The 16,699-nt window shown below is 51.2% G+C and overlaps 1 protein-coding gene across 1 annotated transcript; it reads left to right on the top strand.

Moving 5' to 3' along the window:
- Nucleotides 1-1,790: 1,790 nt before the first annotated feature.
- Nucleotides 1,791-13,911, top strand: KDF1 (keratinocyte differentiation factor 1). The gene is made up of 4 exons (XM_009233264.4): nucleotides 1,791-1,909; nucleotides 10,647-11,717; nucleotides 12,302-12,376; nucleotides 12,905-13,911. The coding sequence occupies exons 2-4, from the start codon at nucleotides 10,679-10,681 to the stop codon at nucleotides 12,985-12,987; spliced, it is 1,197 nt and encodes a 398-aa protein (XP_009231539.2). The 5' UTR covers nucleotides 1,791-1,909; nucleotides 10,647-10,678; the 3' UTR covers nucleotides 12,988-13,911.
- Nucleotides 13,912-16,699: the final 2,788 nt, after the last annotated feature.

The following is a 16,699-nucleotide window of genomic DNA, read 5'->3' on the forward strand; positions in this document are numbered from 1 at the left end:
TACCATGATCCAGCCATGTTGCTATTTTTCATTCATTTTCTACTGCTCTATAATTAATTCCTTTACATGAATATCCCACATTTCTCTATCTCCTGTCAATAGTATTTCCATGTTTTCGGTTTGGGGCTACCACAAACAATGTTTCTACTAACATTTTTGTATACATTCTCTCCTGGTGCATTGTACAAGAGCTTACTGTGGCTGTACCATAGGAATGGACTTGCTAGGTTTTAGAGTACACAGATGTTCAACTGCACAAGATGTGACTGTGAAGTGAGGATGTGACTCATTCTCTGAGCTCCAAATAAGAATACAATGTGCACTTTCCTCAGGAGGGAATGTGGACAAGATGTGGTGGGAGGCGCTGGGGTGGAGGGTCTCTGGCGGAAATTGAACACCTATGCCTAATGCATCCCAGTGATATCTTCCTGTTGCATCCATGATCTCTTTTAATCCTCCCAGTTGAAAAGAGGTACTACTATCTCCAGAGATTAGGTTTAGAGAAGGAAAGTGCCTTGCCAAAAGTCAGTTTGTGCCAACTGCCTGAGCAAACAATGTCCCCTCTCTAAGCTTCAGTTTCATCTTACCGTAAAATGGATATGATAATACCTGACCCACTTCACAGATTAACGGCTTCGGCATGCATGGCTCCTGGAGATGCTCCCTAAAAGTCACTTGTTTGTTTGTTTGTTTGTTTATTTGAGACAGAGTCTCGCTCTGTTGCCCAGGCTGGAGTGCAATGGCGCAATCTCGGCTCACTGCAACCTCTGCTTCCCGGGTGCAAGCCATTCTCCTGCCTCAGCCTCCCGAGTAGCTGGGATTACAGGCACCTACCACCACGCCCGGCTAATTTTTTGTATTTTTAGTAGAGACAGGGTTTCACTATGTTGGCCAGGCTGGTCTCAAACTCCTGATCTCGTGATCCGCCCGCCTCGGCCTCCCAAAGTGCTGGGATTACAGGCATGAGCCACCGCGCCCGGCCAAGTCACTTGTTTATTAATGCTATTGTTAAGTTATTGAGTTGTTATTAACATTAAGGGGAACAGTAACCCAGGATAGTCTGAGCCTTGCCTTCTTGACATTCAATGGTGTTGCCTCTTGCAGAGACCTTTTTTGGATGTAGTGACATGGCCCATTTTGGCCACCACTTCTATCCTGGATGTATCTTTCAGAGCTGCATTTCCTGGCCCCCTCCTCTACCCTACTCGGGGCCCCAGAGCTGAGGTTCCTGTCTTTACCTGCAGATTTCTCTGAACCAAAGAAAAGGTAAACTGATCAGCGGCCCAGGCTCCCAGTTCTGCCTCAGGGCAAAGGGAGAAATTGGGGCCCAGGGCCTCATTCAGTGGAAAACATTTGTTGAGCACTAGTATGTGCTAGGACCTGTGCTGAGCACCAGGAACACAGGGGAACAAGACCAAACCCTGTAAGGTAGGAGGCTAAAGGAGGAGACAGAAGACAAGAAAACGACAGTGTGCTGAGTACAGGGACTGTTCTAACCAACAGAAAAACAGACTTAGGGTCAGGGAAAGCTTCCCAGAAGAGAGCTTCCCTTTGAGTTGGAGCTTTATGGCCGGGCAGGAGCTCCACAGATGCTCAGAGACTGACAAGACCGCCAGCCTATTGAACAGAAGAGGAGACTGAGCCCCAGCGCCTCTCGACCCCTCCCCGCCACACCTCACTTACCCGGACTAGGCCGAACGGGCCGAGCACCCGAGCAGGGACTCGCAGCTCCACAGAGCCCAGGGGCGGGGCCTCGGTCCAGGTGCGCGGCGGCGCTTCGCGGAGGCAGGAAGTGTGTCCCTAGCGGCGGCCCGTGCAGCGCTCCCGCGAGACGCTCACCTGCGCCCCAGGTGAGCGGCGAGGGGGCGGGGGAGGGGCTGAGCCGGAGGCGGCTCACCTGGCGGGACAGGTAAGCCCCGCGCGGGCCCAAGGGGGCGCAAACCAGGGCGGCGCCGGTGTCGGGAGCCCCCCGAGGCTGAGCCCGGACAGGAGAGGGTCCCGGGCCCGGTTCCTCGGGGGCCACCCTCCTACTTCCGGGGTGCGCGGGCCGGGCTGGGGAGCGGCCTGAGCGGGGGCCCGGGCTGGGCGCGCAGAACGGGGTGAGGGGCCGCGTTCGCCCTCAGGGCTGCACTGGCTGGGTGCGGGGGCCGCACTCACCGGGGGGCAGCATCGGGTTGGGACAAACGCTGGTGCTCACCCCGAGGAACAGCGTCGGGACGGGAGGGAGGCTGGGTCCGCCCGCGGGGTAGGGCCCTTGCAGCTGGAGAGGGTAGTGCTCGCCCCGAGGGCAGAGTTGGTGTAGGGGCTGTGGTAGCCCGGGGGACAGTGCCAGGGTCTGGTTCTTCCTTGTCCCCAGGACTAGGTGCCCGGGGATATGGGACTCTCGGGCTGCACCTTTGGGGCAGGAGGCCGAGGGTGCACTGAGCCGACGGCTGTTTCTCGAGCAGGACTGGGGCGGTCCTCCCCGGCCGGGTGTCCGAGGCTTGGCACTGGGCTGGGGGCAGAGGCTGGTGCGGCCGGGCCTGTCCTGGGGACCCTGGGAGGAGGGGACGGTACATAGACCCTTGAGTGTGTGTGTGTGTGTTCGCGAGACTAAGGGGGAAGAGGGAAGCATCAACGAGAAATCCAGGGAGGGCCGGCCGGGACCGTCTGACCCCCGGGAAGATCCTTGCGGTGCCTTAGATCGCCCAGTGACCTAGCCCCTCCCATGTGCAAGGCCGCTGCGGGAAGCCCCCTGCACTCAATATTTCATTTAAATCTCACGGGATTGGCGGGGCTGAAGATACTAGTCTCTCCTTATTTAAAGATGAGGAAAATGAGGTTAAGAATCTTGCCTCAAGTCACAATAGGGACAGGGAGCCTCCCCTCGCTAAACCAAGTGACCAGGTTCCTAAGATTGGGCGGGGTGGTGGCGGGGCGGTGGCAGCAGCAGGGTCGGGGAGATACAGCCTGGAAGAAACTGCCTGAGTTTGATTTCAGGAGGATTCAATGGCTGGAGGGAAGTGGGGAACTGAGGCAGGCATTGTCCTTATCCCAGGTCTTCTCTTCTTATCCCACCACCGCTGGAGATGTGTGGCACACACAAAGTACGCAGGCTCCAGAGCCTGGCGGGCCACAGTGCAAATCCTACTCCAGCCCTCTCTTGCTAGGTGTCTCTGGGCCAGTCACTTCACCTTTCTGAGCTTCAGATTCCTGATCTGTGAAATGGAGTTATACTACTTATTTACAGAGCAATTGTGAGAGTTAAATAAGGTGAAAGTCCTCTGGCCCATTCACTGCTGTTTTCTCAGCGTTTAGCACAACGCTGGGCACCTCGTTGGTGCTCAATAAATACCTGTTGGATTAATTTAATCAATAATAGAGAGTCCTAAAGCTTTGGAGGTTGGGGAGAACACAATAGCCAGTCCATCCTCAGGAGCCCCACGTACTTCCGAGCTCAGCATGGTTAACTGTGGATTTGTCCACTCTTCTGAAGGCTTGAGCCTGGAAGACAGGGCTCCCAACGTGGGCTCTCTCTGGGCACACGCTGGTCCATGGAGCTGGCAGCTTTGATTGCCTCTTTTCTCCCAAGTAATAGATAGGATGGGGTAGTGGATAAGAGTCTGGGGCCAGGCCAATTGTGTACAGATAGATGTATGGCTTTGGACAACTTATTTAACCTGTCTGTGCTTTAGTATAATAATACAGGTAATAATATTACAAAGAGGGTAGTGAAAATTAATTGGTTATTATGTCTGAAGTACTTAGAACAGTGTAAGCCATCAATAATCAACTCTCACTGAAGTGTAAACTCCTGAGGTTGAGGGATTTTGTCTGTTTTATCACTTTATCCATAGAATTTAGAACAGCTGGGCCGGGCGCAGTAGCTCACACCTGTAATCCCAGTACTTTGGGAGGCCAAGGCGGGTGGATCACGAGGTCAGGAGATGGGACCATCCTGACTAACACGGTGAAACCCCATCTCTACTAAAAATACAAAAAAATTAGCCAGGCGTGGTGGCAGGCGCCTGTAGTCCCAGCCACTCAGGAGGCTGAGGCAGGAGAATCGCTTGCACCCGGGAGGCAGAGGTTGCAGTGAGCCAAGACTGCGCCACTGCACTCCACTCCAGCCTGGGCAACAGAGCGAGACTCCATCTCAAAAAAAAAAAAAAAAAAAAATTTAGAACAGCTGGCTGGGCGCGGTGGCTTATGCCTGTAATCTCAGCACTTTGGGAGGCTGAGGCAGGTGGATCACTTGAGGTCAGGAGTTCGAGACCAGCCTGGCCAACATGGTGAAACCCCATCTCTATTAAAAATACAAAAAAATTAGCTGGGTGTGGTGGCATGCACCTGTAATTCCAGCTACTTGGGATGCTGAGGCATGAGAATTGCCTCCACCTGGGAGGCAGAGTTTGCAGTGAGCCAAGATCATGCCATGCACTCCAGCGTTGGTGACAGAGTAAGACTGTCTCAAATAATAATAATAATAATAATAATAAATCCAGCATGTGGCACACAGTGGGCCCTCAGTAAATATCTGTTAATTGCGTGAATGTGTGAATCCATACCCCACATTTCTCAAACTAAAGCAAAGATTTTTAACCACTTGCCTTGGATTGCAAGGGAATTTAAAATCACCTGTTACAATTTTAGTTGGGATTCCTTTGCAGACGGGATTTCACTCCCCTTCTCACCTCCTATCCTCCATCCATACTCTGGTCAACCTAGAGCCTAAGTCTTTTTTTCTTTGTACCCAATGGTCCTGGTTCTACCCTGAGGCAACCTGAAATCTGTCAGTCCCCTGAGGCACCTAGTGTACTACCAAACCCTGTTCCAGACCCTGAGGCAGAAAAGAATTACACACAGTCCCTGCACTTCCGGGTCATGGTCCTTGGGGACATAGACTTATCCTCAAACAATCAGTACAAGGCTGACCCAGCTGACAGCCCAGCAGAAGGCCATAGGGAGAGCGCCTCCCATCTAACTAGTGGTTTCAGAGGGTCCCTGGAGAAGGAGTGCTGAGTAGGGCCAGGAGAGTAGGTTGAAGAGTTGTAGGAATGGTTAAAGAACTGTATCCTAGGCCAGGCACAGAGGCTCGTGCCTGTAATCCCAGGGAGGCCAGGGCAGGAGATCACTTGAGGCCAGGAATTCAAGACCAGCCTGAGCAACATACCAAGATCCCATCTCTATCAAAAAACAAAACAAAACAAAAAACTAGTGGGGCAGGGTGGTATGCACCTATAGTCCTAGCTACTCAAGTGGCTGAGGCAGGAGGATCACTTGAGGCCAGTTGTTTGAGGCTTCATTGAGCTAGGGTTGCACCACTGCACTCCAATCTGGGTGACAGAGGGAGACCTTATCTCTAAAAATAAAATAAATAAAAGAACTGTATCCTTCACATCCCCATTTACCATGGGTAACATTCCCTCTTTCCCTTTCTCTACACACACATAACTTCTGTTCTTTTGTGTTTGAACCATTTGAGATTAGGTTGCAGATAATCCTGCCCCTTTATCCCCAAGTGCTTCAGTGTATGTTTCCTAAGAATAGAACATTATCTTATATAACCACAGTAATCAAATTCAGAAAATGTAACATTGATATAATACTATCAAATAACATATTTCACCAGTTATTCACATTATCCAATTTCCAATTCTTTCCTCCCAATCCAGGATCCTTTCTAGGATCATACTGCATTTAGTTGTCATGTTTCTCAACTTGGGCTTGTCTATTATTTCCTCATTATTACATTCAGGTTATGCATTTTTGACAAGAATACTTCGTGAGTTGTATCTTCCTTAGTACATAGTAGCAGGAGGAACTTGATGTCAGTTCATCCCATTATGGTGATATTATCTTTGATCATTTCATTAAAGTGGTGTCTGCCGTGTTCCTCTAAACATTTTAAAGTTTTTACTTGCTACAGCAAGTAAGAGGGAATGGAGGTGGCCAGAATGGGGGCTGTGACAGTATTTGGGTGAGAGATAATGATGGCCCTCTTTAGGGAGGTGGCATTAATTTTCCCAAGTGCCAAATCTGGGGTTAGATTAGGGCCAGAACTGGAACTAAAACACAGGTATCCCGATGCCCAGTTCCATGTTCCTCACACACCCCCAGTTTAAGACCCCAGTGCCATTAATTCAGGAATAAAAGGATAAGGGATCAGTGTCTCAGAAAATCCAAGCTAAGGATAGTTACTGCCTGGCAAACCCCTACATGAGATCAAGGACCTTCCCAAATACACTACTGCATAATCTTCCTTGACTCTCTCAGGCAGAGTTATTTACTCCCATGATGCTTCATATATCCTACATGCTCCATCTTACAAACTTCGTTTGTTTGTTTGTTTGAGATGGAGTCTCACTCTGTTGCATAGGCTGGAGTGCAGTGGTGCGATCTGGGCTCACTGCAACCTCTGCCTCCCAAGTTCAAGCAATTCTCCTGCCTCAGCCTCCTGAGTAGCTAGGATTACAGGCACGCTTCACCACGCCCAGCTAATTTTTGTATTTTTAGTAGAGACAGGGTTTCACCATGTTGGTCAGGCTGGTCTCGAAATCCTGACCTCGTGATCCACCCGCCTCAGCCTCCCAAAGTGCTGGGATTACCGGCATGAGCCACTGTGCCCGACCCTCATTTTACAAACTTTTTTTTTTTTTTTTTTGAGATGGAGGCTCGCTCTGTCACCCAGGCTGGAGTGCAGTGGTGCGATCTCCGCTCACTGCAAGCTCCGCCTCCCGGGTTCAGGCCATTCTCCTGGCTCAGCCTCCCAAGTAGCTGGGACTACAGGCGCCTGCAACCACGCCCGGCTAATTTTTTGTATTTTTTTTTTTAGTAGAGACAGGGTTTCACCGTGTTAGCCAGGACGATCTCGATCTCCTGACCTCGTGATCTGCCCGCCTGGGCCTCCCAAAGTGCTGGGATTACAAGTGTGAGCCACCGCGCCCGGCCAACAAACTTTTAAGCATCTATTTTCCCTACAAAACCATATGTGAATCATCAAGAACAGGATCTGTAATTCATTCATCTTTGGTTCTACGGTACCCAGCACAGGGCCAGCCTGAGTGTTTATGAAGTAAAAGAAGTCTTAGCTCTGAGCTTCCTAGCAACCAGGTCAGAATGGGAAAGAAGACATATTTTGTGGCTCAGCTTTTTTATCTAATCAAAGGACACCAACAGTGCTTGGTGTTAAATGTTGCTAGCAGGGCAAATGTGAGTAAGACTGAAATATTTTTTTTTTTTTCTTTTATTGTAATTATTATTATTATTATTATTATTATACTTTAGGTTTTATGGTACATGTGCCCAATGTGCAGGTAAGTTACATATGTATACATGTGCCATGCTGGTGCACTGCACCCACCAACTCGTCATCCAGCATCAGGTATATCTCCCAATGTTATCCCTCCCCCCTCCCCCAAGACTGAAATATTGACAGGGGACCTCTTAAATTCCCATATCTGATTTGAAGGACCAGGGGAGGGAAAAAGGTGTTAATGATCAGGTTCCATAGCAAGTCTTATGAAAAGGCATTTGTTGAGCAGCCACAGAGGCTCTCAACAAGAAAAACTTACCAACAGCAGGAAGAAACTGGGGGAGACCACTTCACAGAAAGTGAGATCCAGGAGATCTTTCTGTAAAATAGCTATAAAAGTTACCATATTAGGCTGGGTGTGGTGGCTCATGCCTGTAATCCCAGCACTTTGGGAGGTTGAGGTGGGCAGATCACCTGAGGTCAGGAGTTCGAGACCAGCCTGGCCAACATGGTGAAACCCCATCTCTACTAAAAATGCAAAAAGTAGCTGGGTGTGGTGGCGGACGCGTGTAATCCCAGCTACTCCGAGGCTGAGGCAGGAGAATCGCTTGAACCTGAGAGGCAGAGGTTGCAGTGAGCCGAGAATGCGCCATTGCACTCCAGCCTGGGTGACAGAGCGAGACTCCATCTCAACAAAAAAAGGTACCTTATTAACCTTTTTTTTTTTTTTGAGACAGAGTCTTGCCACTCTGTCACCCAGGCTGGAGTGCAATGGCGCCATCTTGGCTCACTGCAACTTCTGCCTCCTGAGTTCAAGCAATTCTCCTGCCTCAGCCTCCTCAGTAACTGGGATTACACGTGCCCACCACCATACCTAGCTAATTTTTGTATTTTTAGTAGAGACGGGATTTCACCATTTTGGCCATGCTGGTCTAGAACTCCTGACCTGAAATCATCCGCCCACCTCAGCCTCCCAAAGTGCTGGGATTACAGGCATGAGCCACTGTGCCTGGCCTAACCTTTTTTTAAAGAAACCACATTTGGCCAGGTGCAGTGGCTCACGCCTGTAATTTCAGCACTTTAGGAGGCTGAGGCGGGCAGATCACCTGAGGGCGGGAGTTCAAGACCAGCCTGACCATGGAGAAACCCCGTCTCTATTAGCCAGGCATGGTGGTGCTTACCTGTAATCCCAGCTACTTGGGAGGCTGAGGCCGGAGAATCGCTTGAACCCAGGAGGCGGAGGTTGCAGTGAGCCGAGATTGTGACATTGCACTCCAGCCTGGGCAACAAGAGCAAAACTCTGTCTCAAAAAACAAAACAAAACAAAAAACAAAAAACAGACCACGTTTAAGGGCCGGGTGCCATGGCTCACACCTGTAATCCCAGCACTTTGGGAGGCTGAGGTGGGCAGATCACCTGAGGTCAGGAGTTTGAGACCAGCCTGGCCAACATGGCGAAATCCTGTCTCTACTGAAAATACAAAAATTAGCTGGGCATGGTGGCACGTGCCTGTAATCCCAGCTACTTGGGAGGCTGAGGCAAGAGAATCACTTGAACCCAGGAGGCAGAGGTTGTAGTGAGCCGAGATGGAACCACTGTACTCCAGCCTCAGTGACAGAGTGAGACTCCGTTTCAAAAAAAAACAAAAAACAAAACATTTAAGCATCATTCCCATATTTAAGCATCATTCCTGTGGCATTAAATACATTCACATTGTTGTACAACTATTGCCACCATCCATCTCCAGATGTTTTTCATCTTCCCCAGCTGAAACTCCCTACCCAGTCAACACTAACTCCCCAGGCCCCTCTGCCCCAGGCAACTACCACTCTACTTTGTGTCTCTATGAATTTGACTATTCTAGAGATGTCATATAAGTGGAATCTTACAATATTTGTCTTTTTTTTTTTTTGAGACAGGGTCTGGCTTTGTTGCCCGGGCTGGAGTGCAATGGCATGATCTCAGCTCACTGCAACCTCCACCTCCGAGGCTCAAGTGGTCCTCCCACCTCAGTCCCCCAGGTAACTAGGACTACAGGTGTGCACCACCACGCCCAGCTAATTTTTGTATTTTCAGTAGGGATGGGCTTTCACCATGTTGGCCAGGCTGGTCTTGAACTCCTGCGCTCAAGTGATCCACCCATCTCGGCCTCCCAAATTGCTGGGATTACAGGCACGAGCCACCGCACCCGGGCTATTTGTCCATTTGTGTCTGGCTTATTTCACTTAGCATAAGTTCTTCAAGGTTCATCCATGTTGCAGCATGTATAAGAATTTCCTTTCCTTTTTAAGGCTGAATAATATTCCACTGTATGTATATACCACATTTTGTTTAGTCATTCATCCATTGGTAGATACTGGGATTGTTTCCACCTTTTGGCTATTGTGAATAATGCTGCTGTGAATATTGTCTAAACATCTGAGTCCCTGCTCTCAATTAGATTGGGTATGTACCCAGAAGTGGAATTGCTGGGTCGTGTGATAATTCGATGTTTAATTTTTGGAGGAACCACCATACTGTTTTCCACAGCAGCTGCACCATTTTACATTCCCACCAGAAATGCACAAGGGTTCCAGTTTTTCCACATTATTGCCAACACTCATTATTTTCTGGAGGAAGGAAGATTATTTTTTAAATACAGATTGAGAGATTGAGTATCCCTAATCCAAAAATCCAAAACACTCCAAAATCTGAAAGTTGAGCACCAGCATGATACTTAAAGGAAATGCTCATTGGAGCATTTCAGATTTTTGGATGAGGAATGCTTAACAGGTAAGTATAATGTATACAATCCACAATCCAGAATCCAAAACATTTCTGGACCCAAGCATTTCAGATAAGATGTTCAACCTTTCTTTTTTCCTTTTTTTTTTTTTTTTTTTTGAGACACAGTCTCGCCCTGTTGCCCAGGCTGGAGTGCAATGGCGTGATCTTGGCTCACTGCAACTTCCGCCACCCGGGTTCAAGAGATTCTCCTGCCTCAGCCTCCCAAGTAGCTGGGATTACAGGTGCCCACCACTACACCTGGCTAATTTTTTTGCATTTTTAGTAGAGACGGAGTTTCGCCGTGTTAGTCAGATTGGTCTCGAACTTCTGACCTCAGGTGATCTGCCTGCCTCGGCCTCCCAAAGTGCTGGGATTACAGGCATGAGCCACCGTGCCCGGCCAATGTTCAACTTTTCATAGCCATCCCAATAGGTCTAAGTCACAGGGAATTTTGAAATCTGGGTTAGACCACAGAGACTTTCTCTTTGTGGAGGGAGGGCCACAAGAGATGAGGGTTTTTGGGCATACTTGGGTCCATCCACATCCCAGGCCTCTCAGAAACTAGAAGTGTGAAGCTGCTCAAGTCAGCCCAGGAGTTTGTCCCTCACCTCTGATCCTGACTCCTTCCTGGCCTCTCCCCCTGCAGGTGCCTGGCTGCTGCAAACCACGCAATGAGCCATGCCCCGCCCTGGACACCCCCGCCCAGCATCTGGGCCTCCACGCTTGGGACCCTGGGAGCGGCCAACAGAGCTATGTCTGGAGACATATGATAAACCACCTCAGCCCCCACCAAGCCGCCGCACCCGTAGACCAGACCCCAAGGACCCTGGCCACCATGGGCCAGAGAGCATTACCTTCATCTCTGGCTCTGCTGAGCCGGCCCCTGAGTCCCCCACCTGCTGCCTGCTCTGGCGACCCTGGGTGTGGGAGTGGTGCCGGGCTGCCTTCTGCTTCCGCCGCTGCAGGGATTGCCTCCAGCGCTGTGGAGCCTGTGTGCGGGGATGCAGCCCCTGCCTGTCTACTGAGGACTCCACTGAGGGGGCTGCCGAAGCCAGCTGGGCCAAAGAACACAATGGAGTGCCCCCCAGCCCTGATCGTGCACCCCCCAGCCGGCGGGACGGCCAGCGGCTCAAGTCAACCATGGGCAGCAGCTTCAGCTACCCCGATGTTAAGCTCAAAGGCATCCCTGTGTATCCCTACCCGAGGGGCACCTCCCCAGCCCCTGATGCGGACTCTTGCTGCAAGGAGCCACTGGCCGATCCCCCACCCATGCGACACAGCCTGCCCAGCACCCTTGCCAGTAGTCCTCGTGGCTCCGAGGAGTACTACTCTTTCCATGAATCGGACCTGGACCTGCCCGAGATGGGCAGTGGCTCCATGTCGAGCCGAGAGATTGATGTGCTCATCTTCAAGAAGCTGACAGAGCTGTTCAGCGTACACCAGATCGATGAGCTGGCCAAGTGCACATCAGACACTGTGTTCCTGGAGAAGACCAGTAAGATCTCGGACCTTATCAGCAGCATCACGCAGGACTACCACCTGGATGAGCAGGATGCTGAGGGCCGCCTGGTACGCGGCATCATTCGCATTAGTACCCGAAAGAGCCGTGCTCGCCCACAGACCTCGGAGGGTCGTTCAACTCGGGCTGCTGCCCCGACCGCTGCTGCCCCTGACAGTGGCCATGAGACCATGGTGGGCTCAGGTCTCAGCCAGGATGGTAGGTGGGGGCCCCATGGGGCTGAGGGGCAGAGTAGGGGAGGCTCTGGCCAGGGGAGGGTTGGAATGGGGTCTTTAGCCACTGTGGGCCTACCCCTCAGCCAGTCCCTGCCCTTCCTCCTCCTTTCTGTCAACTCTTGCATCCCCTCTCCCCAGCTCACACTCTGCCCTTCCCAGTGAGGTCCGAGCAAGGCTGAGAGGAGCATGCAGACCCTGGGAGAGCTCTCTGGCCATAGCTGCTGTCCCCAGAAAGGACAAGGTTCCCTCTGCATTCAACAAGTTTACCCAAAAGGCTCCCCTCCCCTGCTGTCTCCTGCCAGAGTAGCTTCTAGGCCTGGTCTGGTTAACAGGACTTAGGGACCCACATGAACTTGGGCCTCTGACCTGTTCTGGGCTAACCAAAACTCCCACTCATCCATCACTCTGCGCATGCACACGTTGTCTATGTGTCTGTCTTTAAGCATTATTTTCCCAGCCCTGGCCAGGAGTGAGTGGCTCCTCCCTCATCGGGCTGGGAACAGAAGTAGGAAATAGGGTTGAAAGAACGTGCTAATGACCACTGCCTGCCTCACGTTCCCTCCCTAGAGCTGACAGTGCAGATCTCCCAGGAGACGACTGCAGATGCCATCGCCCGGAAGCTGAGGCCTTATGGAGCTCCAGGTGTGGTCTTGACCTAACGAGGGGTGTGGAGAGTGGGGGACTACCCTAGGGGCCCCTCACCTGCTCTTCTCCCAGCTTTCTCTTGGGGTGATGAGGATGACATCAAAAAGGGACGGAGACCTAAGCAGCCACAGACCCGTCTCCATCTAGCAAGCTGGCTTAAAGTGGGTGCAGGTGCCCAGAACAGGCAAGCTGAAAGTGATCAGACCCCAACCTTCAAGCCCAGATGACTAGGAAAGTAGTGGGTGGGGGGCCATCCAGCATGGTGCTGGAGACACCCATGTGGTTCTGTTGCGGTCTTCTTGCCCTTGACAACAACTCCCTGGGAGTGGGATCATTATCCTTTTACAGAAAGGGAGGCTAGGGCTCAGAGAGGTCAATAAACTGAGTGGGTCATCCAGCCAGGATCAGACTGACCCAGGCTCAAGTCCCACTCTGCTCCTTCTCAGCAGGCTTCTCCCTGGTCGTGGGATCTGGATGAGCTCCTTCCCCTGAGCCTGTTTCCTCCTCTCCTCTCCTTCCCACCAGGGTACCCAGCCAGCCATGACTCATCCTTCCAGGGCACCGACACAGACTCGTCGGGGGCACCCTTGCTCCAGGTGTACTGCTAACCCCTGCCAGGCCCAGCTGCCACACCCTTTCTGGGAGAAGCACGGCCTACAGAATGAAGAGGGGGACCAGGAACCCCTGTGGGAGAGGCTGGGCCTTAGACCTGAAGCAGTGCCCACTCTGGCTCCTCCTGCCTTGGCTGACTGGGTTCCTGGACCATGTGCATTTCACTGGGCCATGGGGTCTACATCTTGCATCGCCAGCTGGTCTGATCCCTGCCTGGGCCTCTTCCTTCCTGCTCATGGTCTTCAGGTGGCCTGATCATGGAAAGTAAGGACTTAGGAATTACCTTCTGGGAGTGAACCCTGACTCCATCCCCCTATTGCCATCCTAACCAATCATGCAAACTTCTCCCTCCCTGGGGTAATTCAACAGTTAAAAGAAGCTTATCTTAAATGTATTGTATTGGGGGGTGGGCAGGGCCCACTCTGTGTTATGTTAAGCAGTTGGTTCTGGTTCTTGGCTGATGTTCTGTATCTTAACGTGACCATAGTTTGTAAGTACAAAGGTAATTGGTATCTGCCTGCTTATCTTGGCTGTCCTTTCTCTCCCGTCTGCCTCACTTAACTGCTGCCCAGAGCAGGAGACAGGATATAGGTGTCCAGCCTGGCTTAGTGCCCAGCAGTTTAAGTAGGAAGGATAAAATGGGAGTAATGCTGCCCCCATTTCATGTTCACTGTGAGTTCCAGGAGATAAAGAACCAAGCACAGAGTCTGTGCCTGAGAAAGGTTGGATAAATGGTTTCTGACATTGTTTGAGAGGTTCTTCTAGGGAGGCCTGTCCGAACTGCCTCTGCTCTCCCAGTCCACTGCCTGCAGGCTGGCCTGCTTCTGCCCAGCCCACAGTTTCCCCAAAGCCCTGATCATTTGTTGGCCCTACCCAGCCTTGGACCTGCTTCTCCCCTTCCCCTCTCTCTGTGGTAGTAACAGAACACTGTGGTTTTCTTTTCTTTTTTTTTTTTTTTTTTTGAGATGGAGTTTTTGCTCTTGTTGCCCAGGCTGCTGGAGTGCAATGGCGCAATCTTGGCTCACCGCAACCTCTGCCTCTCAGGTTCAAGTGATTCTCCTAACTTAGCCTCCCGAGCAGCTGGGATTACAGGCATGCGCCACCACGCACAGCTAATTTTGTATTTTTTAGTAGAGACAGGGTTTCTCCATGTTGGTCAGGCTGGTCTCTGGCCTCGAACTCCTGACCTCAGGTGATCTGCCCGCCTCGGCCTCCCAAAGTGCTGGGATTACAGGTGTGAGCCACCGCACCTGGCCAGCACTGTGGTTTTCACCAGTATCTTCTTGGCCTCTCCAATAACCTTGGAGAAAGGACATTATTCTTTCACAGAGAGGAAACCTGGGGCTTACAGTGAGGTCAAGGAACTTAGTGGGACACGCAGTTAGTAACTGTGGCTCTGGCCTTACTGGGGCAGATGCAGAATCCCTTTATTAGGTAGCAGAGCCCAGATGAGGTCAGAAGGATCCTACTTGGCTGCTCCTCACACACAGGCTTATCTACTGGTCCTCTTTTAGCAGAGAGGCCGGGGCAGGCCCACTAGCCCACTCTTAATTAACAAACAAGCTAGAAAGCGTTGAGGATCCCCGCACTCCAGCTCCCATTTGACCTGCTGCCCCCACCGCCCTTTTTATTGTTCCGAAAGGCACCCTTTGGAAAGTAACTACTAGACAAATTGTACTTGTTTGTCCAGTTTCCTAAGGGAAACAGGATGATCTCTCAGGGCTATGAACATAGGGTTCAGTTCTAACTCCAGGCTCTGCTGTCGCGTCCAGGTCAAGGCCTCCAAAACATTAAAATGACCACGGGGCAGAACCAGGAGTACAGAGTGGGAGAGTGACACCACAAACCCTCCACTCTAGCCTCAGCCCTAGAGCACCATTTTCCAAACCTAGCCTTTTAAACCACTATTTGCATTCCCAGAAGAAAAAAGGTTTAGCAAGTTTGGGAAACAGACAAAGCTATGTACTGCATAGCCTCTCTGAAATCTTTAACAAGCTATTCTGATTTTTTTTTTCCCAAGACAGAGTCTCGCTCTATTGCCCAGGCTGGAGTGCAGTGGCACAATCTTGGCCCACCACAACCTCAGCCTCCCAGGTTCAAGTGATTCACCTGCCTCAGCCTCCCAAGTAGCTGTGATTACAGGCACGTGCCACCACACGCAGCTAACTTTCTTTTTTCCTTTTTTTTTTTTTTTGGGAGATGGAGTCTCACTCTGTTGCTCAGGCTGGAGTGCAGTGGCACGATCTCGGCTCACGGCAAGCTCCACCTCCCAGGTTCGTGCCATTCTCCTGCATCAACCTCCCAAGTAGCTGGGACTACAGGCGCCCGCCACCACGCCCGGCTAATTTTTTGTATTTTTAGTAGAGACAGGGTCTCACCGTGTTAGCCAGGATGGTCTCGATCTCCTGACCTCGTGATCCACCCACCTCGGCCTCCCAAAGTGCTGGGATTACAGGCGTGAGCCACCACACCCGGCCAACACCCAGCTAACTTTTTATATTTTTGGCAGAGATGGGGTTTCTCCATGTTGGCCAGGCTGGTTTCGAACTCCTGACGTCAAGTGATCTGCCCGCCTCGGCCTCCCCAAAGTGCTGGGATTACAGGCATGAGCTACTGTGCCCAGCTATTCTCAAACTCTAAAAAAGACATCTGTGTTCCAGAAATTTAGGAGCCAAAGAACTAAGCACTCACAGCAAGTCAGCCTAGACATTCTTGCTATAACCTCTGTGGCCCAAGCATTCTGACCTCCACCCTCCAGCCAAAGTGGGGCAGGGGTCAGCTCTGTGGGCTGGATCTGAGCAAAGGGGAGCACCTCTTCAGCCCTGGGAGCTGGCTTTGAGAAGGCCTAGAATCTGCAGAGGTCCAGGTCAGAGATACAAACAATGGGGCCTCAGTGGACTTTACTCTGTCCTCCTGGTAAGGTCCCTATACCACACACACACCAGATCTGAGGCCAGGGCTGTCCTCCTGGTACCCCTCCCCTGAGCCAGGCAGTGTCACCTTGGCCCTTGCTGCTCTTCTGCCCTGGGACACTATAGTCTCTAGTTTGAAGAATACTTGATTCACGGCTAGAGGGCAGACCCGCTGCAGTGGGAAGTAAAAATCAGATCAACAAGTCCAGCGGTCTTAAAACTCTGCTGGGTTATGTGCCCCTTTGAGAATCTGACATGTGTTCTGGTCTCTGTAGCCAGAAAAACTCAACCTTTGCTCAGAAACATACATAGACTAAAAGCCTTGTTTTATTTATTTATTTTTTTGGGATGGAGTCTCTGTCACCCAGGCTGGAGTGCAGTGGTGCAATCTCAGCTCACTGCAACCTCCGCCTCCCAGGTTCAAGCGATTCTCCTGCCTCAGCCTCCCGAGTAGCTGGGATTACAGGTGTGCACCACCACACCTGGCTAATTTTTTTTATTTTTAGTAGAGACTGGGTTTCTCCATGTTGGCCAAACTGGTCTCAAACTCCTGACGTCAGGTGATCTGCCCCCCTCAGCCTCCCAAAGTGCTGGGATTACAGGCGTGAACCACCACACCCAGCCAAGCCTTGTTTTAATCTTCAAGTAATGAGAAACTGAGGCCCAGAGAGGGGCAAGGATTTGCCCTAGGTCACATGGCAGAATCTGGGCTAGAAGCCAAACTCCCAGTTCCCAGCAGCAGCCGTAAGAGGCCTGTGCCCCAGAGAAAGGCCAGAGGCAAGAGAGGACACAGAAG

Source organism: Pongo abelii, chromosome 1, assembly GCF_028885655.2.
Source record: "Pongo abelii isolate AG06213 chromosome 1, NHGRI_mPonAbe1-v2.0_pri, whole genome shotgun sequence".
Lineage (NCBI taxonomy): Eukaryota > Metazoa > Chordata > Mammalia > Primates > Hominidae > Pongo > Pongo abelii.